This window comes from Lacerta agilis, chromosome 3 (genome assembly GCF_009819535.1).
Source record: "Lacerta agilis isolate rLacAgi1 chromosome 3, rLacAgi1.pri, whole genome shotgun sequence".
Taxonomy (NCBI): domain Eukaryota; kingdom Metazoa; phylum Chordata; class Lepidosauria; order Squamata; family Lacertidae; genus Lacerta; species Lacerta agilis.
In genome coordinates this window covers 51,030,460-51,058,229 of record NC_046314.1, presented here as the reverse complement: position 1 = coordinate 51,058,229, position 27,770 = coordinate 51,030,460, and the positions used below count along the sequence as shown (strand labels likewise).

Sequence of the window (27,770 nt, the reverse complement as noted above, 5' to 3'; positions counted from 1 at the left end):
TTCCACACTGGGAATTAGTGGCCAGCCAAAGCCTAGGTAAGCAGGTAAGTCTTAGTAGTAGTCAGAGGTTAATTATGGTCAGGCTGTAAATACACCATACATTTAAGCGCACCCCAATACCCAAAACAAGAGAAAGATGAAAAAAGAGGAAGGAGGAAATAACCAGTTAGACATCTTCTTGTAATGGAGCCTGATGGGCTAAGCAATTATTTCACTATAACCCTTGTGTGTCAATACCACCAGCACCATCCACAAACCCCAGGCAACAAGGAACTGTATCCCCCTCCACAGACCTAATACTGCCAGTGTTGGTTTTGCTGCTGACATATTTGTGCATCATGCTGTAGTAATCTTTTTTAGGGTTAAAGGTGAACAAGGAAGAAATGCCATGCCACTCTTTGGCACTTGGAGTCTGAAACTCGTCCAGTTCCGTGGAATCGAAGAAGCATTTGACGTTCCTCTCTGCCAGCTTCGCTGCGTGATCCTTGGCCTTTTGCTCAAAAAGCTGCTGCTCTTGCTCCAGGTACACTTTCCAGAAGGCAAGCTGGAGAATACTGACTGGAGAACAGCAACGGGAGATGCATGTAGAAACTAGGGCCAATATGAAGACACTGGCGATCAAAATCCACCCCAGCACCTTGGCAAAGGAGCACAAGAGATATCAGAACAAGGTTTGCATCAGTGAGACCCATAGAACTTTTGCCTAGAATTAACTTGAGGTTGTGTCATGCCTGTAATAACTATTTCTCCCCCAAAATACCAGGATTCTACCAGCTCAGACTATTTGTCCATCTGGCGCATTATTGTCTATTGTTTTGATCAGCAGTAGCAATCCAGGATCCAAGCCGAGCTCTTTCTAATCTCTGGCTGCTTTACCTTGGAAATACCAGTGATTGGAGCTGGGACCTTCTGCACATGCTCTACTACAGAGCTTTGTGTTTGGCCAAACCCCAAAGCTTTTTTTATTATTCAGATAGGCAATAAAAGACACTTGGATTGCTGTTTAACAGTTTTATATATAGGATGATAGGAGTAAAGAGCAAGAGCAGATATATTCCTACGACCCTTTTGCAGTCTGCCAGAATCTGCTCTCTTCCAGGCAGCAGTGGTTTCAAGCTCCTTACAGGCAAATGGCGCAGGCCCCATGCTGACAACAAGATCCTTACTGGAATCTTATATAGCACTCTATTTTTCTGACACAACCTTATCACGTTTCATTTGGGCATATTCTCATGGCCCTGAAATTATTTATGTTTCACCATGCCAGAGGAATTCTTCAAAGATAGCCAAGTGGTTACTCTGGTTTATCTCTGTTAGGCAAATAACCCCTGCTTCAATTGCATCTTTTTTACCAGTTGCATACATTTCATTAATTCCTGAAAAATAAATGCTAAATGTGCAGGTTCATACTGTTGTAATTCCCATGCCGCCTTAATAACAGACTGAGGATGGAAGCTTGTCACATGTCTGTATAGCGTTCCAGTGTGCTGCTGGGAACTTCCATTTCTCAGTCTGTACTTTCGCTTTCGTTTTCCGTACATGGAGGTGACTGCACGTGTGCATTCTTTTGTCCTCATGTTCGCCTAATAAATGCTTGTATATATCGCTCATGCCAGCCTCTGTGGTGCATCTTCTGCTGCTGAATGGATTGAAAAGAGTGACTGGCTTTCTGAAGCTAGGTCTCTGGTTTCTGCTGCTGTTCCAGGGCTTCGAAGTCCGACCGGCAGTTCGGCCGGGGGTGTTTGGGCCAGCAGGGAGCATGCCCATTGTTCCCGTTTCCCTGGACAAATTACAACACATACAACTGCTGTCTATACAGATTCTTACTATCTTATCCCCCACCTTCTAAAGTTTTCTGATACAAACCGGGATGCACATCTCCCAGGATGTGTTCCCGGGTGAGTCACATGACCCATGCCTCACTCTCGCCCTGAAAAGTACTTTTTGGGGGTGTAATATTTCGCACATCACCCTAAAAATTTGTGTTTTTGGGTGCTACACATAATCACAGCCCAAAAAAACTGCTTTTTTAGGGCAAGAGAGTGCAAGGTCGTGGCACCCAAACTGGCGACAGAGATCTCTCAAGAAAAGTCAGTGTCCCATTTTTTTCTGGGGCACTTGGAAGGTATGTGATACAAGCACAGGTTATAGTTATAAAGCAATGCTAGGTCAGAGCCTTTTAGGCCTTATCCTGAGGCATCAAGGGAAAATTGATGACATGGCTCTATCTCCTCATGATAACAAACATTTCCCACAATGTAAAGCTACACTGTGGCCTCTCTCATGTATGAACGTGTGTATCTGAAGAAGTGTGCTTGCACACGAAAGCTTATACCCAGAACAAACTTAGTTGGTCTCTAGGGTGCTACTGGACAATTTTTTTATTGATTTCGACTGCATCAGACCAACACGGCTACCTACCTGAATCTAGAAACATGTATGAACAGATGTCTCATCAGTCCACACCTTATCCTTCGAGGTGCCCTTGTTTAAAGGCTGGAATTTTATACTGCCATCCACATAAAGTCACTTATAAGGCCCTGTTGAAGTCTGCTAAGTTGAACTACCATACAAGATCACATGATGCTTCTAATACTTTCAAGTAGCGTATGAATATTAGCCATGTTGTAAAAAGAGTACAGTAGTTTAGAATTAGTTACTAAGGAGAAAGCATAAACAGAAAAAGAAGGAAAACATAAACAGCAGAAGGAAGGGCATTCCAGAAAATGCACATTTTCAGGTAACTACCACTTGGTATGCTGTAGGGTGCAGTGTCATGAGTAAATTTTCCCCAAATAACCCCAGTTTATACATGAGCAGGCAGCCTGAAGACAGATCCTGAAGTTGAGGCTCCAGTACTTTGGCCACCTCATGAGAAAAGAAGACTCCCTAGAAAAGACCCTGATGTTGGGAAAGATGGAGGGCACAAGGAGAAGGGGACGACAGAGGATGAGATGGTTGGACAGTGTTCTCGAAGCTACTGACATGAGTTTGGCCAAACTGCGAGAGGCAGTGAAGGATAGGCGTGCCTGGCGTGCTCTGGTCCATGGGGTCACGAAGAGTCGGACACGACTGAACAACAACAAAGGCAGCCTTTCAGCGCTCCTGGTCCCAAGTTGAGATGCCCCCAACCCACCCATGCAATATACATGCCACAACTTAGTAGTACCATCTGGAAGAGGTTATACCAACCTGAGACTGTGCTTGAAGGCTCATGAGCATATCTTGCATCTCCGAGGTAGGAGTGCCACTCTGACAAGGCACTTGAAGCATTTTCTTAACACACTCACCCCCTTTGCCTTCGCACATGTACGCCTGCATTACGGGGCTCCCAGTAGCAGCACACTCGTAGAAGCGGCTTCCCAGTAAGGCCACAGCAATCCATGTCAAGGGAGCAGCAGATGCTCTGACAGTCACCAGCCACAGCACTTTCAAGTAGTGCCGGAATCGGGTCCCGTGAGGGCACTTGCACAGCCTGCCGGGGGAGCAGCTTCCGGTGAGTATCTTCCAAGACTGGCTACTGAGCAACAAGCCAAGCAGAAACAGAATAAGGGCTGGCACCAAGAGGAAGACCAGGCCGTAGAGCATATTCCAGGAGTTGCAAGGGCATTTGAACACCACGGCAGAAAAGATGCGCTCGCTGCCAACCGTCAACAGAGAGACAGCCCCATAGCCCAGCGCCTTCTGGTGATTAAGGCAGAAGTCAAACACCGCACGGAACTTGTCCATCCTGCTCCCTGGGGCTGCTTTGGGTTTCTAAGTCTGTCCTCCGGTACACTTTCTTCCCTCACAGGGAGCAAGGCTCTAACTTGAAAGAGGAAATCTACAGTTTGCAGTCACAAACGGTTTCACTTTTGGTGCGAGAGAGAGAGAGAGAGATAATTTGGAGACTTTACTGCAAAACATGTTTATAGACGACTTCCTTTTTGGGTTTGTTCTTCATCACAGTGGAATCACCAGCAACTCGCTCACTGAAGCAAAAACAGAAGAAGAATTCCTCCTGCAAATCTTGCTGCATTTAAATGGTCTGAGATGATATTTTATTTTATTAGAACCACAAGTGGTAATTATTGATTTCCAAGCAAGCCAAAAAGGGTTAGGGGCAGGGTACACAATTCTTCTTTTTATGTTATCTTCATGACAATGTGATGTTGGGAGACAGGGACTGAGCCAGACTGTTCTGTGAATTTAATGGAAGTACCAGGAGAGGCTGGTCCATGCGCTACCAGCCTCAGCCTGCCCTCACTTCCCCTCTTTCTTCCTTACAGCCAGGCCAGAGAGTGGCACTGCTTTAGAGCAGCACCATTCTTAGTCTCTGCATTGCCCTTGTACAACTGAGCCGGGAGGTAGAGGATGGGTCCAAAACTAGAATTAGTTGGTTATGTTTATCATTGGCTCTGGCTCCGAATACTTTTGGGTTCCCTGCTTTCCAGCTTAGCAGTCCCGATGGGCAACAGTCATAGCTGTCAAGTTCTGGATTTGAAAATAAGGGATCAGCAGTCTCACCTATCCTGGGGACAGTCACATGTCAGTGGTAGGCAGAGTCAGAAGCAAAAGTGGGCGGAGCAGCAATGTAAACTCCAAGCGGGCTTGGGCTCGGAGCGGAGCAAAGAGGAGGGCAGCCATGTGCTCCGCGGGATGGAGCCCCATCGTCTTCTTGTCTGATCCCATCAAAACAGGACAGGAAGTAGCAGCTGCTCAAAGGCAGCCAGGCTCCGCCCGCCAGCTAACTCTATTGGCCGGCTGAGGGGCTTGGCGGCAACGGATAGGGGCTGATGCAGGGGGAGGAATACACCCCCCTGTAAGCATGGGAAACAGCTCCCACTTGCTTTGAGGGCTGAGGCTTTTCTCTCCAAGTAGGCGAGGTCTTCCCACCCAGTCCCTGGCCAGCAGGGGAGGAGCTGCTTCCATTAAAAACGGGAAATTTAAGGGAAATAAAAAATAAGGAAGAGCAGCAGGAAACTGCTTGAAATAAGGGAGAATCCCGGGGAAAACGGGATACTTGACAGCACTGGCAACAGTCACCACTGAGAAATACATTACACGTGTGAGCTCCTTCCAAAATAGTCCCTTCTCCTCCAACGTAGAGTAAGACCACGTAATGTTTGATCAGTTAAAAATGGTTTACTTACAAACTCTCCAAAAGCGAGATTCATTTGCTTTTCCACATATCATTCAGAAAACGTAACTAGTAAAACGTTGCTTTGTTACAGTAGTGAAAGTTCCTAAATTATTGGCAAAGGAACACAAGATTGGCTGAGCTGCAGCAACCAACAAAAAACCCTCTTCACTCAGCTTCTCAGGTAGACTGGGAGAGGACAATAGGCTTGATTACCTTCCTCCCAAGCTGAGAGGGAGTGACCTAGCTAACCCCTTTGTGCATTAATTAGACTTAAGCGTGTTGGTTATATGAAGGTTATCCCACACATTGGCTGTTCTGACTAGGGCTGATGGAAGCTGGGTATTCAACATCTGGAGGGCCATCCCTAGCTTAGAGCTACTGGAAGCTACCAACAATTGGCACAAAATATAGAACATGGCCACAGCAACATATTTGCCTTTTTGAAAACTTGTTGATTAAAGGGTTCCCTCCCTCCCAAGTAGAAACAAATGCAAACCATCGCCACCCTTTCCCACTGTTTCCCATTCCCCATCCACTTTTTCTCTTCCTCCAAGCAGTGCCTGGACCGTTGATCATGCAGCAAAACTTAGCTGAAGCCATAACTTTCCTATCTGTCTGCTGTGATTTTAATGTTTCAAGCAACTACTGGCTACCCTGACTTTAGGGAGTGGCAAGATACATATGGTAAAAATTATGCTCATTCAACAGGAAAGAGGATTGTAGAAAAAAATACAAATTAGTATGCTCAGATGAATCGAGTGTTAAGAATAGATTTCCTGTTTGTGTGGGGACTGGCAAAAGAGGTAGTAGTGACTGAGGTGGAAACTAACTTCATTATTATTAAGCATTCCACTAGGTGGCTCCTGTGTGCCACGACCTTGGCAATGATGAAACAGGCTGAAAAATGTGGATTAGGCACAAGAGAACACAAGGAGAGACTGGCAGTGATGATGCAAAGCAAATGCACTCTAAGAACCGGGAACCAGCTAACTAAGTATAAAATACAAACTATATAAAACATGGACCATTGGTTTCCTCCCTCCTCTCTCTCCCTTTCTCCCCACCCCCAGCCACAATACAGAAAGATGCAGCACCTGGAGACAGCATGTTGAGTGGTAGGGAAATGCCAGAACTTTGATCTGAGTCAGCTGAAGAATTTTGCTCACACTCAATATCCTTGATGATACTTTTATATTTTCACTTCATGACTGCAACATCAAAGAAGAAGAAGAAGAAGACGAGGAGGAGGTGGAGGAGGAGGAGGAGGAGGAGGAGGAGGAGGAGGAGGAGTTTGGATTTGATATCCCACTTTTCACTACCCGAAGGAGTCTCAAAGCGGCTAACATTCTCCTTTCCCTTCCTCCCCCACAGCAAACACTCTGTGAGGTGAGTGGGGCTGAGAGACTTCAAAGAAGTGTGACTAGCCCAAGGTCACCCAGCAGCTGCATGTGGAGGAGCGGAGACACGAACCCGGTTCCCCAGATTATGAGTCTACCACTCTTAACCACTACACCACACTGTAAGTAAGCAAGTATTAAACCACTGATCACACATCAAGCTCCATAGACATTGGCAGAACTTTCAGCAAAGGCTGGTTGCTCATTCAGCAGCAAGTCATCAACTGTCGAGCCATCTGTATTCCTATTTCCTCTTCTCAGAACCATGGAATCAAAGTTGAACTGGACGCTTGCCCTGGATTGTGATGTGGGACCTAGTTTTGGGTTGGAGAATCTCAGACAAACTTTGGCTGTTCCTGGGCACTAACATCACTAGTCTGAGTTTGGTGCAGACAAAGACACCAGGCACGTGCATTGGATATACTGTATGTTTCCCAAAGCAAGGATGGTCAGTTTGTTGCCCTTCAGAAAGTGGTGCCAACAGGGTTTTCTGTGCTCAGTACAAGCAATGAACAATTTGCACAGGGTTTACATTCCTGACCCCCTGCTTGTGTCAAAGCACGGATAAGCCCTGTTCTGCCCCCTTTTCCGGCCACTGTGGCACTGATTGCTGGGAGCAGCCAGGATGACTCATCTCAACTGAAATTGTAAGTAAGTTGCTTCATAACTTTCTTTTTTGAAGGGCTAGAGACTTTTTTTTATTAAAAAAAGGAAAGCTGGTACCTGAGGCCCCTCCTGGCTATGGGACCTGGTACATCTGAACCCCCTGTGGCAGCCCTGTCTTCAGATTGAAGCTGGGATCTTCTGCATGAAAAGCATGTGGCCCTACCATTGGCTACAGTGCCTTCCTTTAATTTACTGGGTGGGGTGGTGGGTGAGACCTGCAGCCATCCAGATGTTGTTGAACTCTTATTTCCCATCAGCCACATCAGCATGGCCAATGGTCAGCAATGATGGGAGGTGTAGTCCAGCAACATCCAGAGACCCACAGGGTCACTACCCCCTGCTTTAATTGCATCCCTCTTTAGTTGAACAGTAAGGTTTTGATTAACATGTTAAACATAACCATTCCATGTGTGCCATAAAGCTATGGAAGGAAAATCTGAAAGTGTCTCCAATGGTATTTAATACATGAATGGAAAAGTCTCCACCCTGCTTTTGGAATGAAGCATTCAGAATTGCCATGTTCTCAGCCGCTCTTTCCTGACAAGTTTAGAATACGCAAGTTTGTATACGTAATGTTTAGTTACATGAAAGAAAAAGCTGGGGCTTTCCTGGGGAGAAAACAACATTGACATTGACTAAGCAGAAGGAAATTAGCAGCAGTTAATTGGCCCGTTCCAAAAGGAGCTGATATTTTCCAAAGTAAACTTTTAGGGAGAAGACAACTTAACTAGGAAGCTTTAGTTTGTCAAAGGAACTGAAGAGTGACTAGACATTACTACACACCTCTGCATCCATTTCACATAATACATACGCACTTCTCTGTGTGTGCAGAACAAAATCTTACACACTACGCTTACTATTTTTTAATTTTTTTGGAAAAGGACTTAAGAAAATGGACAGAATGTTCATGTGTGGTGCCAATTATTCATTCAAGGCCGGGTGTTGTGGCCTTATTTCCACACATAGAACTATAAGAACTCCTCAGATTTACCAGTTATGCTTCAATAGAACACCATGGCTGAGGCCAAAATAAAATGAATTCTTCACATTGAGTTGGAGTGTGAAAGGGCAGGCCCAAATCTGTTGCTTGTGAAGGGTCTGTATTTTCACACACATTTGCATTCTGTGACCAATGTCTGACTCCTTTTAGAATAAGCTGCATTTATTCCTGCCTGTTCCTTGCCAGCTTTTTAAAATTAGCAGATATTAAGTTATTAAACCTCTTATAAAAACAGTGACTTATAAGAGCATCTGTGATCAACAAGTTTTATTGCACTATAAAATGGAAGTATTTCTCTTGGGCACATTGGCAAGCTGTAAAATTAGCATGTTCATAAGTTTCCTATGTGGCACGAACACTCTGCATTCTTTTCTTGAATCAAATCAAATGTAGTAGAAGTATCCTTAAAGTACTGATGTTTCAGTAATGATTTGATTCTGAGCTTCGGGCAATCCAAATAAGGGAAAACCTATTATTAACGTAATTTCTACAGGGTGAAGTGGCCCACTTCACAGTAGACCAAAAAAAAAAAAAAAAAAAATCCTTCCAGTAGCACCTTAGAGACCAGCTAAGTTTGTTCTTGGTATGAGCTTTCGTATGCATGCACACTTCAGATACACTGAAACAGAAGTCACCAGACCCTTATATATAGTGAGAGTGTGGGGAGGGGTATTACTCAGAAGGGTGGTGGGAATGGGTGATTGGCTGATAGGTGTGGAAAACCTGTCGACAACTGTTAACAACTGCAATTGGTGTTATAGGAAAAAGCAAGGGGTGAGATGGCTAAAGATAGGTCATGTATAATGAGATAAGAATCCAATGTCTTTGTTGAAAACAGGTCTCTCCATGGTTTTAAGTTTGGTAATTAGTTGCAATTCAGCAACTTCTCTTTCCAGTCTATTTCTGAAATTCCTTTGTAGTAAGTCAGCTACTTTGAGATCTTGTATAGAATGTCCTGGGAGACTGAAGTGTTCTACTGGTTTCTGTCTTGTGATTCCTGATATCAGATTTATGTCCATTTATCCTTTGGCGTAGGGTTTGACCCGTTTGTCCAATATAGAGAGCTGAAGGGCACTGTTGGCATTTGATGGCATACACAATGTTAGAAGGTGCTACTGGAAGGAATTTTTTAATTTTGTTTTGACTGCGGCAGACCAACACGGCTACCTACCTGTAACTGGAACTCACAGTAGACATTAGAGTAAAAAGTGGAAGGTGGTTAATAATCAAGGCTGCAATCCTAAATTCTGGCTGGCAGCGGTGTGGCTTGGCAAAATAGTGCAACTAGTGACACACCCACAGCTCCAGTACTTGTGCCGGAAGGTGGGGGCAGGAAAAACGCCCCTACACTGTGCCAGCTCCGAGGCTGGTACAGCAGAGTCCCAAATCAGACCGGCCACCATTGCCTGACAGTAGCAGAGTCCACCCAGGAACTGCTGAATCCTGTGTCAGCCCAGCCCAGTTTCTAGGGTCTCCACTAGCTACTCAACCCACCATTGGAGTGGCTGCATTGGATTCCTCCTCTACACTGCAGCTCAACCAACAGAGGAGACTGACAAAGCCAGGCAGAGCTGAGCCTCAGGACACTTCCTCTGGCCCCACAATGAGTTGGGGTTGCACTGCTATAATTATGTATTGGATGCTCCAATGCCTTACTGACACAGTTTATAAGTTTAAAAGAATATGCATGCTGAATATTTTCACTAACAGAGAAGTTTGTATGAACAGCTTTCAAATTTCCTAAGGAAAAAAGCATCTGCTCCCGTATCTCGTCTGCAAAATCTAGAAGTTATTAGATCTTAAAGGTAAAGGTAAGGTAAAGGTACCCCTAACCGTTAGGTCCAGTCGCGAACGACTCTGGGGTTGTGGTGCTCATCTCGCTCTATAGGTTGAGGTAGCCAGCGTTTGTCCGCAGACAGCTTCCAGGTCCTGTGGCCAGCATGACTAAGCTACTTCTGGTGAACCAGAGCAGCACACAGAAACACTGTTTACCTTCCCGCTGCAGCGGTACCTATTTATCTACTTGACGTGCTTTCAAACTGCTAGGTGGGCAGGAGCTGGGACCGAGCAACGGAAGATCACCCCATCACGGGGATTCGAACCGCCGACCTTCTGATCAGCAAGCCCTAGGCTCTGTGGTTTACACCACAGCACCACCCATGTCCCTTTATTAGATCTTGTCTGCAAAATCTAGAACCTAGATGCTGCTAGTCTTAGAGCCATCCTTAATTTGTTACCCCAAATCCACCCTAAAGCTGAAGCCAGTAAATATCAATACCTCATTTGCTTATCTCCTGGGATCCTTAAGAAGGAAGGGCAGGGTATAAATTCCATAAATAATATCTATGCACTAGTGTTTTATTCATGATTATTTGCATAGTCACATTTACAGTAGGAACTCATGGCTGAGAGATTGCGACACGGCCAACTTTGTCCTGTGATTAACGGCTGAAGTGGGATGTGAATCACAGTCATGTTGTTTTTGCACTAGTTCAAAAACAGCATCAGAGAATGTGATCAGCATATAGCATCCTACACGTCTGTTGAAATATAAAATAAAACTTCATCTGCTGGCATCCTTGAATAGTATTTTCCAACATGCCTTCTTTAAACTCCTGCTTTCAACTTACCTACATCTGCTTTTCTATTCTCCCTTTTGTAATGCACTGACCTCATTTTAACAATATGGATAGCTGCTCACCTGATGATAAATCAATCACCAACAGAAGTCTTCATGAGTGCCCTCTAGAGTTTTAAACATATCATTCATATATCCTCAAGAAATGTCATTTGTTTTTAATAAAATAATACCCAAGTTGACAGATTCTTCAGAACTTATACACTGAGCAGTGCTGTCCACCCAAAGATTATTTTTTATAAATGCCCAAATTTGTTTCCATTAAACAAATATGCATCTATTCAGTTTAGGTTGAAATCCTATGGCCCATGGGAAGGCACCACAGGGGCCAAATGATACTAGGAAATTCTGACCTGAGAGACAGAGATCCAATGTTTAACTCTTCCCCTGACTAAAGAAATCTCCATGACCCTGGTCCTGCTGGTGTTGGAGCCCAGACATTGGTAGGGCCAAAAAGGGTGTCTATTAGTAGAGGACCAGAGGAAGCTTGGATCTAAAGCGTTTCCAAGCCCCAACATACCCCCAAAACACAAGAAAACATTACATTGACTCAGGAACTGGTACTGTATAAATCAGAGCCCAGCAGGGAAGTGGATAGGGTGGAAGAACTGCTTTGGGATTTCTCTCCTTCCTCCACCCCTGCAGGATTGGAGCATTAGTGCAGAATTGTTTAGTATCCACTCTTAGGTTTCCAAAACTGATTTTTACAAGGGCAAAAGCTGGAGAACAGTAAGAGCAAATGAGATTAGAACCATGGGAGGAAAGACAAATTGCACAGTTCATGGGAAACCTCCCCAGACATATTCAAATACTTTTGCACAGCTATAAGAGGTTTTATATATATATATACAGAGAGAGAGAGAGAGAAAGAGAGAGAGAGAGAGAGAGAGAGAGAGAGAGAGAGAGAGAGAGAGAGAGAGAGAGAAATTCAGGGTTTTTTAAACACAAAAGCTGTTGGAAGTTTTCTTCTATCTTGAACAACAAATTATGTGAGGTCAATGTGATGTGCATAAAATAAGAAATCAGATGTTCCTTATTGTATGGATGCACAACAAAAGAAGAAAAATCAAGCAAAAGTTTGAGATACCACAGACATTTATAATCTCTTTATTTAGCAAAATGCATTTGGAAAAACTACTGTATTTTCTTCAATGTGTACAATAAAAACCATTTCCTCAACTCATCTTCATTTTCAAATGCCTTGGATTTAAATATCATCCCCACGATTCCTGCATGCAAGAGAAGCACATTCATTAATTGCAGAAGCAATGTCTTTTCTTGTTTCAGGAACTTCTAGATTCGTACAGGGCCGATATCCTAAAAACTGGGAGGAGCAAGGGCCTCATCAATCAATTAATCTCATAAAGTTTCCCCACAGAAAGGCTGCTAAGAACGTAAAAAGAACTCTGCTGGATCAGACCAAAGGCCCATCTAGTCCAGCATCTATTCACAGTGGTCAACTAGATGTTTATGGCATCTAGAATCCCACCTAGAAGTAAATCAACAAAAATGTACATTATCCTATACATTTCACAAACACTCCCAATACAAACATTCCCAACTGGATAGCACTTTGGTGTAGATGGCGCTGAGCACCCCTGTTCCCTTTTCCCCAGTTACCTAATGCATTCCCCTGGCTTCTTCAGGAAAGCTACCGGTAAGTTCTGGCTCATATAAAATCATGTAGAGTTAGAAGGGGCCATGAGGGTCATCTACCTGAACATGAAACATTTGCTGACTGGCAACAGATTATGCGAACTGACTAGTGAAACTCAGGGCTTGTCCACAATTTTGTGTCTAGAAAGCACAGGTCTGAGCTGTTATCTGCTTGACTTGCACTTTCTAGGCAAAGGTTTGAGGGGTTTTTCCCTTGCCCTGCTCTTTAGTGCTAAGTGAAGCAAATGTCAATCCAGAGAAAACCCAAATTGCTGTGGGCTCTGACTGAGCACTAAAGAGTTTCCCCTGGGGGGAAAGCAACAGGAGAAGAGGAAGTGTGGCTAAGCCTTCACTTGAGAGGATCTTACAAAATTAATGATGGCTTGTTGTGTATGTTACAACACATGAGTCATCCCTCGATTAGGCAGGTGTTAAGTGATGAAAATGCAACAAGCGTGTGTGCCAGCGCAAAGATACCTTAGTTGTCTCATTCGAGATTTTATTTATGGGCCCGGCTGCCTCTGCATTGCACTGACCAAATAACATGAGCTCGCTGCTCTTTCCTTCCAGCATAAATGGGGAAAAGGACAAATGGCAGCATTTGGCTTATGGCGTCATAATTTACCATTTAAGCATTCACACACTTTAGGGTCTTGATGCTCCAGGAGCTGTTAGTTAGCCGGAATTGGCTTTCTGCTTATAAAGATTGGAAGAAGGGTCTTGCATAGTCTTGACTGGAGGTGGGGGCAAGGCAAGCAGCACTTTCTGTTACTGGCGATAGAGAGATATTGATAGCAATACTGACAGGAAGTGCCTGTGTTTTAAGACAGGTAAGCAGTAAGACGCAACAAATAATCAATAGCAATTCTCATCATCCTCCCTTCATATAATTATCTCTGGCTAGAAAGGATGAAATCCTTTGGCTAAAAATCTTGCTGCATGTGTGAACAACCAGCTTGGGGGACTGTTAAAATAGTTACATATTTTTAAAACTTCACAAAAATTATGGAACAACTCATCTGAGAGATATAATTTCTTTACTGAAGAAGGAAATGTAATGCCACGTATTGAGTTCAGAACAAGGACATGTAACATTCATTCTTAGGACAAATGCAACTTGACCCATATTTAGGTGGTACTTTGAGATATGTGTTCAGTGCCCCAATGCCCATTAACTTTATCTTCTCTGACTACAATAATTCAATAATCCCACAAGTGTTTCTGGAATGTGTCAGAAGATGAACAAAATATATTCTGGTCCTATTAGGCTTAATGCTTTGCATAGACATATCTAATCACAGAATGGTCAAGTAGCAATCACTGGGTTTTGTTTTGTTTTTTGCTAGCATTGTGACTGAGAACAAGAGGAATACAGCCACAATAATATACAGCTGTCAATTAGCAAGATCGCATAAAGACACCTTTGGCTATGCAGGCTCTTGGCTTTCTGGAACCAAGTGAGTTGCATGGCTAGCATGACAAAGAAAATAACAATGTTCAGAATGAGGAAGAGGCGGGTGTAAGATGCTGACATCGAAGGAGCACTGCTTCGAGCAGTTGCCAGCATCTGTGCAAGACCAGATCGGCCTTTGATTAACACACTGTCCTTGTGTTTCCCATATGTAATATCTGCAAAATCAAGAAGATCTTTCATTTCCTCATCTTCATCCACAGGCAATTCTTTCTGGGCCAAAGTCTGCGCCTTCTGCCGAACTTTTCTTTCATTCACTTCAATCTGTGCAAAAATGTCAGGACCAGCATCAACGTACTTATAGCCTTTGGCCATCTTTCTGTTCTTTGCTTTGCTTTGCTGCTGTTGCTGCTGCTGCTGCTGTTGCGAGATTGCAAATATCCTGTCAATGGCCTCCTCTGTCTGCCTTTTATCTGAAAACCGCAGCAGGCGCTCAGCTGTCTTTCTGAAGCTGTCTGTGTTCCACACACGGGAAAGTATCTGTTTCTCTAGCTGCTGGAAGACAGGCTTGAAATGCTGAATGTTCTTTTCTACTATCCCCATGTAGTCTCTGACTTCTGATACTGGGGGGCTGGTAATAGCTGAGGCTTGGTCGAACAGAACTTTATGGCGGTCTGCAATAACTTGTGCAAAGACAGAGCGGCTTTTATCCTCACCGGTCCATAAATAGACGGCATAGGCATGCTCATCGGTTGTTATGAAGACATCTAATTGCTGAGAATCCCCATGGACGCTGAAGCTTTGGACCTCAATGGAAGGCCCAATAAAGAGGTACACAGCTCTCGTGACTGGGGCTCGCAGGTGAGTCGTGACATTCACATAGTTTGTCCCATTGTAAGGGTAGCCTCTGGGATACATTCTTGAGGCAATGACAGCTTTTTCACTGTAGCCAGTGTCATCCATCCAGTACATCTTGTACATTCCATCTCGTTGCCTAATGAAGGCCCCGTGGACATCGTCAATAACTGTTTCCTCAAAAGGCACATCCACATTGTGGAAGAAGCTGGCTACTGTCTCCAAGGGGCTACCATCTTCAATAAGTATTTGGTCCACTAGCAAGAGGAGCTGGGGGTGTATAAGTAACAGGTTTCTTTGGAGGCTTTTCAGTTTTAGTTTGGGGTTGTACGCACCCACTCCTTCACCCCTGATGAAGATGATCCCACTTCTTTCCATAGCAGCAACCACTCTCCCTTGGCAATCTGCAGCCAAGTCATGTTTATATTTCAACCACTTTGATGAGCAGTCTTCAGTAACTTGCCCTTCCCACGGGTAAAAACAGCTCTTCGACACAGCTGGAGAAAACATTAGTGCATTGTTTAAAAATGTGTATTTTGGTCCATACAGAGCTTCTGTTATGAAAGGTACACCATTGGGGGCAAAAGTGAAGGAGTTCTGATCTGGGTGTTCGTGGCCAGCATTGAAGTTCCTCCAGCCTTTTATCCAGTCTTTGTATTTATTTTGGTGAACAATATCATATATTGCACGTCCTCCCAGTTTTCCTGATTTGAAGGAGAGGAAAGGTCTGTTGACTTCAGCCGGCAGTGCACTTCCATATGTTACAACTCCCCAGTCCTCAAAATAATGCAGTTTTGGAATGCCATAGTCTGGCGGAGGTACTAAACCCAGGCTTGCATCATACCTTTCCAAAAACAAAAATAAAATAATGACAATAATTGGCATTAATAATTCATCTCTTTTGATTTTCTCAGGTATCAAGTCATTCTTAATTAGTTAAATATTAATAGGTAACAATATTCCGTTCTTTAACCATCCTTACTGAAGCATACTGTACTGATTATATGCAGATTTTGCTTATCCATAGGCAGGAATTGTAGTATCTTACACTACAGGAACTCGCATGATCTAGAATATCTGCAAACAACTAGGGTGATAAAGTAGGGAAGGCAATATTTCAGATGAGGAAGATTCAGAGAAGAGCAGTCATGAAAAGCTCCAGTCCTTGAGACTGGGAATGGGGCCAAATAAGAATTTGTGAACTTCCCATTAGAAAAGAAGCATTTCTCCATTTCAAGGCAGGTTCAGACCCCTTTAAATGTGTAAACAAACCTACTTCTAAGAATGAGGAGGAGGTATCCCACAGTAAGGAAGACTCACTAGACAAAAGAGAAGCCTTGCTGGATCTATCCTTGGATAGATATGATGCTCCTAAGTATATTCATGAACATCATTTTCTGCTGGGGATCATGGGGTTTGTAGTCTTCTCTGTTTCCTGAGCTGAAATGGGAGGTATATAATACCTACAAACCTCTGTGCTCTGACAGTAAAATATAATTTTGTACATACTCAGAAGCCTAATTTTCAGCCAATGGCAGACCCCACAAGGCTTCTTCTGTGTCATAAGTTGATTATTATTATTTTTTGCAGGGGCAGGGGGCAGGTTGGGGCTGAAGTTTGAACAAAATTACTGCCAATTTTTTCTTCAGTTCTCATTAGATACTGCTTTCATAATTTCAAAATTTATTCCGAGTTCATAAGGACGTTAATTCCATGCCAGAGTCAGTTTTTGTCCAAGGTGGCACACGAACAGAGTACAATATTCCTACATACATTGGCAGAGGACCCCCAAAAGTCTCTCTACATTAGGATTTGTTTGTCTCATACCAGAGAAATTCAGTGTGAAGAGTGCACCAACGCTGTCCTTTGGACGGTGTCCCTGGGCCTTCAAGCACTCGGTTCCTCCTTATCTGATCAGCCAACCAATTTCCACTACCATTCCGCATAACGAACTTGTCCAGGAACACCAACTGGCTCTCTGGTCCATAAAACCAATTGTAGTTGGAATCTGCAATAGCAACTGTCCTTTGGAATCCTATGAGGAAAAGTAAAAACAGACATGTATCCATGTAAGCACATTACTCAACACTGCATATTTGAGTACAGAGATGGGAGTGTCCCGCTGAAGTCAGAGGGAGTCCTTGGGAATTAAAAGATTTCCAGGATTCTAACTATGCTCTTGAATAATGTTTTATCTAGCATGCAATAAATTTAAGAAAAGAGTTTCAACAGACACCCCTTTTTTGTTAATCTCAAACCTAACACCTTGCTGAAGTATAAAGTTGTGAAGTGGTATTGCCTCAGTTATATGTACACATATGAGAATATTTGTGTTGTAGCAGGCATTCTAATAAGGATGGTTTGTCTGGTTTAATAAATTGTGGTCCAACTTCATTGTCTAGTTGCAGCAGGAAGATCCATACCACAATATTAACTCCCTGTTCAGCAGGAACACCTTGCCTGGGGGGGGGGGGGGTAGAGGTGCAGCAATAGCTTCCGAGCAGCAGCAGCAGCAGCACTGCTACTTACCTGGAGGCAGAGAGGCAAGTTGATGGCAAGTTCAGAGCTGAATGGGCAAATGGGTAAGAAAAGCAGAAAGTGCTTTCTGCATTAAAAAAAAAATGCACTTTTGGATCCAACCCAAATATTCTGGGTCACTTTGATCCAGAGAATCCTCTATGCGTGCAGAAACAGATTTTTAGGTTTGATTGCACTGTGTGCATCACTTGACAATCGGTTGGTGCTGCTCAGCTCCAGCAGCACTTATCTCCTGTCAGGAGGAGCTACTGTTTGATACTGGCATGCAGCCTGCCACTGTACACAAGAATCTCACAACTTGTAGCTTTACTGTATCTAAAGATGCATTGGTCGTTTATTTTGAAGCTGATTCGAGCTGCTTACCTGGCAGAACCGTCCTGTACATAAAAGCAAAATGTTCTTTAAGCCAGGGGTGTTTAAAGTGGTTAATGTCAAAGTGCCTCTGAACAAGGAACATGTATTGGAAAAGGGATCTGGTGGTGTAGCTGCCATAAGCTACTCCTTCATAGAGAGATCCATCTGTCACTTCCCGAAGCAGAACTATAGACTTTTCCATGATTGCAAGGACTTGCTTAGTCCACAGGTATGCTTCCTGAAGATAACCTGGAAGGTAATATTGAGAATATTATACCAAATAGAGATACAATCTATAAAATGTCATTTTTAAACACGGTGATAAAAAAATTACACATACTAGTTTATGACCGGGATGGAAAGTATTCCATGAAAATATCCAAACTGAAAGTGGCAAAGAATTCAGCTTCCCCTGAATCTCAGCTTTCGTTAAAAATGAATTATTCCAAAACCTCAAACGAAGGCCAGGGGTGTGATCCATCTTCCTGCTTATGCGGGTTGGCTGTTTCTGCTCCAAGCAGCAGTTACTTACATGCAGCCTTGGTGAGGTGTATTAAGCTGGATCCATATATAGGAAACAAGCCTTTGATAACGTGTAATGCCCAGGTTTTCTGCCAAGTTATCATGCCTGGCCAATGACCAGTGGCTGTCAGTGACTGACTAAACAAAAGGTCATGGGTTTGTGGTGGATACCTCAAGGAAGATGCAACTCAGTGTGGATCAGTGGAGAAAAAGGCAATGTCCATGCTAAGGCTGATTAAAGGAGGGAAGTGAAATGAGATGCACCACTTAAATCAATATTTAATGTGGCTGGATTTCATGGAATCATACTATGTACAATTCTGGTCTATCCAACTCAAAAACAACCAGAAAACCAGCAGAAAAAGATGACCAAACTGAACAAAGAAAGGCTAAAGCAGTTGGGACTTTTTAATTTAGAAGAATAGGCAAATGATAAAGGAGGTTTATACAGTTTTGCAGGGTGTGGAATAAATGGAAAGAGAGAAAAATTTATCCCTCTATTATATCATATGTTATATCCTTCCTGTTCAAACTGTTTTACAAAACATACAGGATAAATAATTTACTTTCAAATGCATTCTGAAGAAGAAAGAGTAACAAGAAGCTAGCTTATTCAGTAACACTTCTCAAGGCGACGTCCTGAAAATAAACTAAAGCTGCAATCCTAATCACAGCTACCTGGCAGTAAACCCAGATGATTTCAGTAACTGAGAAGTGAGTTATTACTGCGCTGTAAATCAATGTAAGTGGAAGGCAGCTGTGTTCTGCCTACTTGAGGCAGGTCCCAACATACCCTTTCCAGTTGGTTGCACTGTTGATTATCAAGCAACTGCATCAACTTCTGAAACTTTTGTTCACAAAACGCTACTGATTCAATCATGCTTTTTTTAAAAAAATGACTCTCTCATTGTTCAGCACATACCCTGATTCATTAGAACCAAGCTTCCTGACAGCAAGGCCACGCAGTTGGTTGGCTGGTGGTTGTGCAGGTACTGGAATCCCCATCCACGCCTGTATGATGCTTCATACATGTATCCTGAGGCATTGGCAATCACCTCAAGGAATCTTTCCTGCTGGGACTTGCTAAGATAGTTGTACAAGAAATCATAAGCAGTGGCAAATCCAACCAAAGAGTGAGCGACAGGGACCTCATCCCACGGTGCATCCTTCACCAGCCTGTGGAAGACAAGAGAAGGGTCAACTCTATTCATTTTTGTCGTACGGTATTATCCATATGGCTGGATCCCTGTGCTGACAGGTGGTTGAATTGCTCTGCCACCTACTTAAGATGCTAGAAATTATGCAAAATCCACATGTGTGTTTGTGGGATGGAGGTGACTGAACCCTAGAGAAAATGCTGCCCATAAATGGCTGAAAGTTTATGAGTTTCCTTTATACGTTAGGTGGACACTTTAAAATCTACAACGTTTATAGAAGTAAAAAGCAATAAAAATGTTAGAGAGTCTTCATATGAGCTGTGTAACACACTGATGCTTCATAAAATGCAAACATTTTATACCTACACAAACCTTTTAAACACTCTAGCTTTTGAAAAATACCACAGCAAACCACTGATTATGCCAGACCATTGGTGATTTAAAAGGACCTATTTACACATTCACACTGTGGAGTCATTTATTTGCCTTCAAAAATGTACTATGGGATCACTGGAATCAAGCTGAAAGGAACAGTGCTAAGCACAGCCTTACCAAAACATTACACCTACTTGAGAAAGTTTTTGGGTGGTTCCCCTCCCCCTTCCTCCCACAAAGGCTTCTCTAAATGCAGAAACTCAAATGAACTTCGAACATTTAATCTTGGAATTAAACTCTGAACATATTAAATATCACTGGACCTTCATGTCAGTATCTGTCTGTCTGCCACACTCCTAATTTACATTGCTATTCCCTTGCAGTTTACCTCACAAAAGGCAATGGCTCAAAAAGCAGCCCATGTTAGCTACCTCTAGCTAAAGATGGAACTGTTCCACATTTTTAATGAACAGCTGCCCAGAGCTATCCCATGTTTATTGAGAGGCAAATATTTAAAACCTCACCAAGTTATTCCCAATAAACTCTGCATTTAGTGTGGCATTAATTGCTTATTTTCTGTACTTTGATTTTGCCAAATCTGTGGCCGTACAGAGGCAGAAAGTAAAGATGAGGACTTGATAGACACATGCAAGCCACAACTGGGAGAAATTTCACTCTGTTCAATAAAACTGGGACTCAGTTTTGGTTTGTGTTAAGCTGCTTTTGCAATGTGGAAAAGCAGCTTTGGTACCACCATCTTTAGCAATATACAAAGTAGACATTTCCTTTGAGAATGAAAAAAAGTGCCTGGAAAATTATATTTTTAATACTTAACTAGTGTTGGCCTATCATGGCTTAAAATATGTGAATGAATGGACACTTAACCATTTCCCACTGTCCCTACAACAAAATCAGAGAGGCGTGGTCTGATAAATAATAGCGTGATAGAACGAGCATTCTTTAGAGTTTCAGGTAGAGTGAAGAGGGAACATTTTCAGTATTGAAGTGCTTTGAATAAAATAGGAACATTGGAAGTTGACTTATACTGAGTTGGACCACTGGTCCATCAATTTCAGTATTGTCTACACTGACTGGCAACAGCTCTCCAGAGTTCCCAACAGGTGTCTCCCCCATCCCTACCTGGAGATTCTGGGGACCATTTCTGATGTTCTCCCACTGTGGTATGGCCCTTCCCAATGTGGGAATGCCTCTGCTCTGAGAAGCCCCTGGTTTATACCCATTCTGTATACTGGAGCACCCTGCCAGCAGAGATTCAGCACGCACCTTATGTGCCAACTTATAAACGCCTGCTGAAAACTTTTCTATTCTGCCAGGCCAATGCAGGCAATTAAAGAGTACATCCCCACAATGGTCTGCTGATGTTTGCTTTTAATTCTTTTAATTTTAACTTGTTTTTAATTATTTATGATATTACTGTGTGGTTTTATGGCTTTATATTGTTGCAAACTGCTGTGATATATTTCTATGATGCAGCAGTATATCAATATTTAAACAAACTAGCACTCCAGTTCCTGCATCCTCACCTGGGCGTACTTATTCCATCTGAAAACATTAAGCTTCCCCCCACCCTCCATTTTTGGGGAGGGGAGTACTCTAAGACATTAAACTCATTTCAATGGACAAGCCTACACAAATCCCAGGGAGTTTTTACATTGTGTCTTCAAAGCCACTGAGTTTAGGAACACGGGTCAGCCTGTTGATCAACTTTGCTCTGTCCACATTGTACTCAAAGTGTTTTTGTCTTCTCTACATTCATTGCAACTAAAGCACTTCCTCTAGTGACATGTAGATAAACTTCCCAGAAACTGTGATAAACTTCCCAGAAACTTCCCTGGGGGGGGGCACACACACTACTAAATCTACATGGAATTCAATAAATTAATTGGGCTTTATTGAATCATTATGGCTCTGTCAGGCTTTTTTTAAAAATAACACTGTCAGTAGGCTTTTTTTTTTAAGAAGGGGGGGGGGGAGAGAAAACCACCATCCAAAGACTTTGTAGGATATTTAATACAGAATTTGAGCTTTCCAGCTGTACACGTTGTGGTTTTTATTGTGAACTGTACAACTGGATTTTTTGGAAAGGGGAAACACTAAAGCACACAACCCACTTCTATATTTTGTTGAAGTTGTGCACAATTCACAGTACTATAGAGCTGGAAGCGACTGCAAGGGCCATTTAGTTCAACTCTGCAATGCAGGAATCTGAGCTAAAGCATCCATGACTGATGACCACCCAACCTCTGCTTTTAAACCTCCAAGGAAAGAGAGGCCACCACCTTCCAAGGTAGTCTACTGCACTATTGAACAGCTCTTACTGTTAGAAAGTTCTTCATAATGTTTACTCAGAATCACCTTTCTTTTAAGTTGAATCCCTTGGTTCGGGTCCTATCCTCTGGAGCAGGCACCCCAACCTTCGGCCCTCCAGATGTTTTGGACTACAATTCCCATCATCCCTTACCACTGGACCTGTTAGCTAGGGATCATGGGAGTTGTAGGCCAAAACATCTGGAGGGCTGCAGGTTGAGGATGCCTGCTCTGGAGCAGGAGAAAAACAAGCTTGCTTAAATATCTAGGGGTACAAATCATGCATATTTTGAACAAGTTGTATCAATCTAATTCTAGTATGGTTTGGAAGGGAATAAATACGAATAATATATGTTGGAATAAATTGAGACACTTCATTATGAACCAACTGGCTGCTTCTAAAATGATGATTGTACTGCAATTACTTTTTTTGTTCCAGATGCTGCCATTTTGCATACCAATAGCTCATCTGAAGAAATGGAAGAAAAAAACTTAGCAAGTTTATACTGTATTTCAATCAGGCCAATCACATATTAAAAAACATTTATTATACCTCCACCCAGTTGGCAGCTGGGGCATTCTGAATTTAAGTAGCTGTTATGAAGCAAGCCAGTTTAGCCATGTGGCAGAATTGATGTCATCCAATAAGCTGATTTATTGAATTTTTTTTTTTTACTGATTTACTGTAATGACTTCATTATTATGTGAAATAATGTAAAGAAAAAAAGTAAAATAATGTTTAGTGTTTTACTCCCCCATGACCCATTTCTTATTAGTTATGTCATGTTTCAAGATTAATGTGTACAATTTCATAACAATAATGTATTTTTTTTTAGGAAACAAGCTTGCTCCATCTTCCTTGTGTTTTTCTGTATAGAACAGCTCAAAGATAGAAATAGATAACCCTTATCATAAGCAAACTTTATCTGCACATGTTTCCACTTCAGATAAATGAATCACCAGCTTGAGTCCAAAGAGAAACTATCAAATGCAGGAAGACTGACTTCAGTTTGAATTTTGTTTGTTGGAAATTTATAGTTTTCTTTGCAGAACCTTTTCTGGTTTATACAACTCCTGAAGATCTTCTGTCAGAATATCTAAACACCAAGCTTACAGCATCCCATATGGAGATGCTACCTATGTGTCTGGTGAATCATTTTGGCAACATGGGACTTCAGAAATCTGTCAGCCATTAGCTCAGTTTCTAGTGGCAGTATCCAATGGACTGGGTCCAAGACTGACTAGCCAATCTTTGCCCAAAACATATCAAAGTAACACTAGCTGCCAGCAGCCTGAAGTCAGGCATATTTTAGGCTAGGCCAGATGTTTGTAAAGATTTATCTGTTGAACAAAAGCCACAATGTGTTCATTCAAAGGTATGTTTTGTATGCCAAATTTATCTTACTTCCCTGAAGGTCATGAAACATCTGCTATATGAAACCATTTCTAGCCTGTTGCAGCAAAAAAACAAGTCTTGTAGCATGTTAAAAGATTAGCACATGTGTGCTGTGGAAGTTCTTTTGGATTGTCTGAGCCAATCCAAATGATGCATTCGGACTGGATTTTAAAAAATCATTTCCTACTAATAGGGTGTGCCCAGAAGTACATTTTAGCAGTGACCCTGCTGTGTTTTGATCAAATATATGCACTTCTTCCCCAAATCCAGTTAAGGAGAAACCTGTTCTTCTAATTTGCAGCTGAGGAGGCTGCACAACTGAATCTGAAATACGGTACATGAATATTCCTGAAGAGACATCAAGGTTCAATAGTGAAATGAAATTAAAAAGTGACCTTAAAAATTGGCCCGGACAGACCGTGAAACTGGCAATCATTCTAACACCTTTCACAAAGGTACTGGCTGGGTATGGACAGCTTTTCAAAGAATAGAACTAAAAGGAAAAACCAATGTACATAAGAACAAATTATTGACTAGTTCATTTCTATGTTTCCCAGTGTATTTCAAACACAGAGATTCTTCATTAGAGGAAATTATTCAATTTTGTGGTGGGGAAGGAAATCAGTGATTTTACGGAAAGAACTTATGCAAAAGTTTCACAACTGTAAAAACAGAAGCAGAAGGGCAAAAAACTCCTCTTCAGGAATAACATGGGGGGGGGGGGGGAGAGAGAGAGAGAGAGAGAGAGAGAGAGAGAGAGAGAGAGAGAGAGAGAGAGAGAGAGAGACTGTATTGGATTTAAATAATTCTTGTTTTGAAAAGTATTATCATACACTGGTGATATTCAAGTAGAAAACAATGCAAGTATCAGAATCCTTGCTTGTACTCAATATACCAACTTACAGGCTTGCCTTGAAAGACAAAGAAAGGAATCTCTTAAATTTATTGTTGCATCATGTATCAGTATAATACTAAACATTCCTTTAATCTTTTGAAGGAAGGAGATTAGAAATTTTCTATAGTACTTAAAGGGGAGATTAGCTAAGAATAAAGCCAAGCTCTGAAAACAAAATCTAAACAATTGCTACCAATGTTAACTTTCATTAAAGCTGGGTTAAATCCAATTAAGTCATACTCAAAATAAACCTACTGAAATTGACATAACTAACTTACACCCATTATTACTAACGGACCTATTTGAGTGTAACTTAAGTTGGATAGTACAACCCACTTAGAAGAGGCACTATGTACTTTCAAAACCACACTAGAAGCCTACACAGTTGACAAAATGTTATTCATTCACTATCTGGTAACATAATACAGATCTACAACCTATTTATCACGGTGCAATTTCACTGACTTCAATAAAGAGCAAGAGAAAATGGAGAGGGGGTTGATTGCAGCTATCATACTTAAAAAACATTAAATCAGAGATGATGGCATGTGGCTAAAATTGTTAAGGAACCAGCACTCTTCCAATCCTAGTTGGAAGTAGGATGGTTCACAACTCCAGTCAAGTTTTGCTTTTTATATCACACACTTCACAGTAACCGAGTGATGAGGAGTTTTACCTGCTAACCACAGAAGGTCCAGAATCGAGGCAGCTATTTGAGTGCAGATGTTCTTCGCAATGAAGTTGTTGGTTTTTTAAGCACTCGTTTTGGCCTGGTTTCTTAAGAACTTCAGAAAGTAGATGGGGTCCATCTATCTCAGTAGTACCGGTATCTACACTGACTAGCAGCAGCTCTCCATGGTTTTGAACTGAGGGCATTCTCCCCCCTCCACCTGGACATGCCAGGGATTGAACCAGAGGCTTTCTACATGGATAGCAGATGTTCTTCTGCCAACAGCCTCTCTCTTCTGAAATACCTTGGCAATTACCAAATAGGGCCATACTGGTCTTTTCTTCCACAGTAAATATGTAATGTATGAGGGGCAGATGCATGTTCATAAACATTCAAGAAACACACACCAAGGAACTCTGACTGGCTACACACTCAATGCATGCTTAGGGATCCATTTCTCACTTTATGCATTTTTAACAGGAAACAATGATGCAGTTCTGAATAACAGCTACAAGCCTAAGTACAGTGTGAAATGGCTCTTTCAAATCAATCCACCTGCACTGTGGCGTAGGGAACTTGAATTCCACCAATGGTGCACCAAAACAAATTTAGTGCATGCAGACCATAGCTTATAAAAGAGTGGTTTACTAGCTGCAATACAATGAAAGTTTAAGAGAGCTCCTTTGAATTTCTTTAAATGAAAGTTCAAATATGGCCTTGCATCAGACTCAAATTATGTCACCGAGTTCTTGAACAGGCTTTAAAATGTATGGAAAATATCACTACACAACAGGCAACATCTGCCAATATTTTCCTCCTAGAGAGTCACCTGACAGCAAACTATTCATAAAATGTTTATCTTTCAGAGCCTTCCAAGCATGTGATATAATAACATTTCCACGATATTTTGTAGAAACATCATATAGCAAATGCCAGGATGATATATAAATCATATATCATCATATAGCAAATGCCAGGATGATATATTTAACTGTTTACAACCAGTTAAAATGTACAACCTGTTAAAGTTATTACATTATACTTAATAAATGAGAGGCATAGATTAATTTTTAGAATCACTGCTCCCATCTTTTTAAAACAAATCTCTTAATTTTATCATTTTTAAAATATAGTTTCCCTTACCCTTATCTTCTCTTTTACCTAGTCCGCTACTAGATTTATTTATATTTATTTTTAATGGATTATTTATAAATATTTCAAATATTTCAAATACTATAGTGGTTATACAACCATTTAAATTATAAAAACACAGCAGATAGAAACAGTTTTCAAAACAGTTCTAAAAGGAAAAGAGGTGCTGAAGGAGATTGATAATAATACTAAAAAAAAATCATCATTTTCCTCTTGTGAGACACATTGTTCCATTTTCTGCTTAGCCTTCGTAAACGAAAGCTGAATGTAGGTTTTTTTTCCATCTTGTAAATTTACTGCAGTAATAAAAACAGAAAACAATCTGACTTTAACTTTATGATATACCTGTTCTATACTATCATCTATATATATATATATATATATATATATATATATATATATATATATATATATATATATATATATATTCCAATATAGAGTTGGAATGGACAGAATGAATTTCCTCTCCTTCCTGTAGCCCTCCACACACCCCAGTTTGAGTAGACCCTCTGGAGGGTGCAGGAGCTGCGGAGGAGAGGACAGAACAAGCCGGCTGAAACTGCACAGTATTGGATAGTGCCCAATACAAATTAAAATTACCGTATTGGCCCGAATATAAGCAGCACCCAAATATAAGCTGCACCTTTAAAATTCAAGGGGGGGGGGAAGAGAGAAAGACAATACTCCAATATAAGCTGCTCCCTTAAAATTTCTACAGGCACTCACACCCGTTCCGTTTTACCGTATGTCTGTTTCAGCAGCGATTTCGTAAAAGCCAATTTTTGTAATGTCGTGAATTTAAGCCGCACTTAAACTTTAACTTTTCATGGTCAGAATTTGGTAAAAAAAAAATGAGGCTTATATTCAGGCCAATACTGTAACATTGAGCCGCACCATAACAAATTCTCTTAACTTTTATATACGTTATGTGCTTCTCCTGGCAGAAATACATTTCTGTGCTACAACACACATCATATTCGATTCAGTGACGTTGCACAGAACTGAAAATATTATTGTGTTGCAGATTTTGCTTCAGAGAAGACTTGAACATGATGGGGTGTTCCTTTATACTTGAGATAACATCTTTAGTGCCAGCACCATCTCAGTGGAGATCAAGAGAGCCCAAATACACAGATGAACCACTCAAACTGCCAATAAAATTTTATGAGAATCCCAGATGTGAAGCATTTCATTTACTCCAATGAATACCTCTGTGATAAAAAGAGCTTTCGAAACAAAACAGACCCTGCATTTCCCTAGAACTTTGCAATCAGTGGGGTTATGCTAGCACGTTCATAAGAAAATGCAACATCTTCTCTGAGTCCCTAGCATGTGGGATGGACAACTTTCCTGCAAAAGATACTTGCTTACTTTTTAATCTAGCAGGTTGCAGCAGGATCTTATAAAGGTAAAACAAAATAAAAAATAAAAAAATCCTTCCAGTAGCACCTTAGAGACCAACTAAGTTTGTTCTTGGTATGAGCTTTCGTGTGCATGCACACTTCTTCAGATACAGGTAATATTTTTATAAAGGTATAATTTTTAATCAGGCCTTGTGCAACATAAAAGCCTCAGGTCAATCATGCCAGCTTTCCTATTTGCACTTTCTGGTGGGATTTCCAATTATTTATTGTCTGT

At 41.7% G+C, this 27,770-nt stretch overlaps 2 protein-coding genes across 4 annotated transcripts in view; both read right to left on the bottom strand.

Annotated features, from left to right (window-relative positions):
* Positions 1-3,746, bottom strand: LOC117043692 (calcium homeostasis modulator protein 6-like). The gene is made up of 2 exons (XM_033143646.1): positions 3,193-3,746; positions 1-637 (listed from the first exon to the last, which is right to left on the bottom strand). The coding sequence occupies exons 1-2, from the start codon at positions 3,727-3,729 to the stop codon at positions 215-217; spliced, it is 960 nt and encodes a 319-aa protein (XP_032999537.1). The 5' UTR covers positions 3,730-3,746; the 3' UTR covers positions 1-214.
* An 8,154-nt stretch (positions 3,747-11,900) lies between these two features.
* Positions 11,901-27,770, bottom strand: part of DSE (dermatan sulfate epimerase) — a 37,080-nt gene continuing 21,210 nt past the window's right edge. For 2 of the 3 annotated variants that reach the window (XM_033143643.1, XM_033143644.1), the window contains 4 exons: positions 19,082-19,335; positions 17,647-17,886; positions 16,573-16,780; positions 11,901-15,589 (listed from right to left, as the gene is read on the bottom strand). In XM_033143643.1, the coding sequence (XP_032999534.1) occupies positions 13,822-15,589; positions 16,573-16,780; positions 17,647-17,886; positions 19,082-19,335 (2,470 nt within the window). In that variant the 3' untranslated portion in view covers positions 11,901-13,821. Of the gene's footprint in view, positions 15,590-16,572; positions 16,781-17,646; positions 17,887-19,081; positions 19,336-27,770 lie in introns of those variants that run through there. The other variant, XM_033143645.1, reaches the window with a different exon arrangement.

Bases quoted from the DNA above. Each gene is read 5' to 3' on its own strand.
- LOC117043692 (XM_033143646.1), bottom strand. From the start codon at position 3,729: ATGGACAAGTTCCGTGCGGTGTTTGACTTCTGCCTTAATCACCAGAAG. The intron at 638-3,192 runs GTTGGTATAACC...TCCTTTGCCAAG, and splicing joins GCCTTCAAGCACAGTCTCAG to GTGCTGGGGTGGATTTTGAT.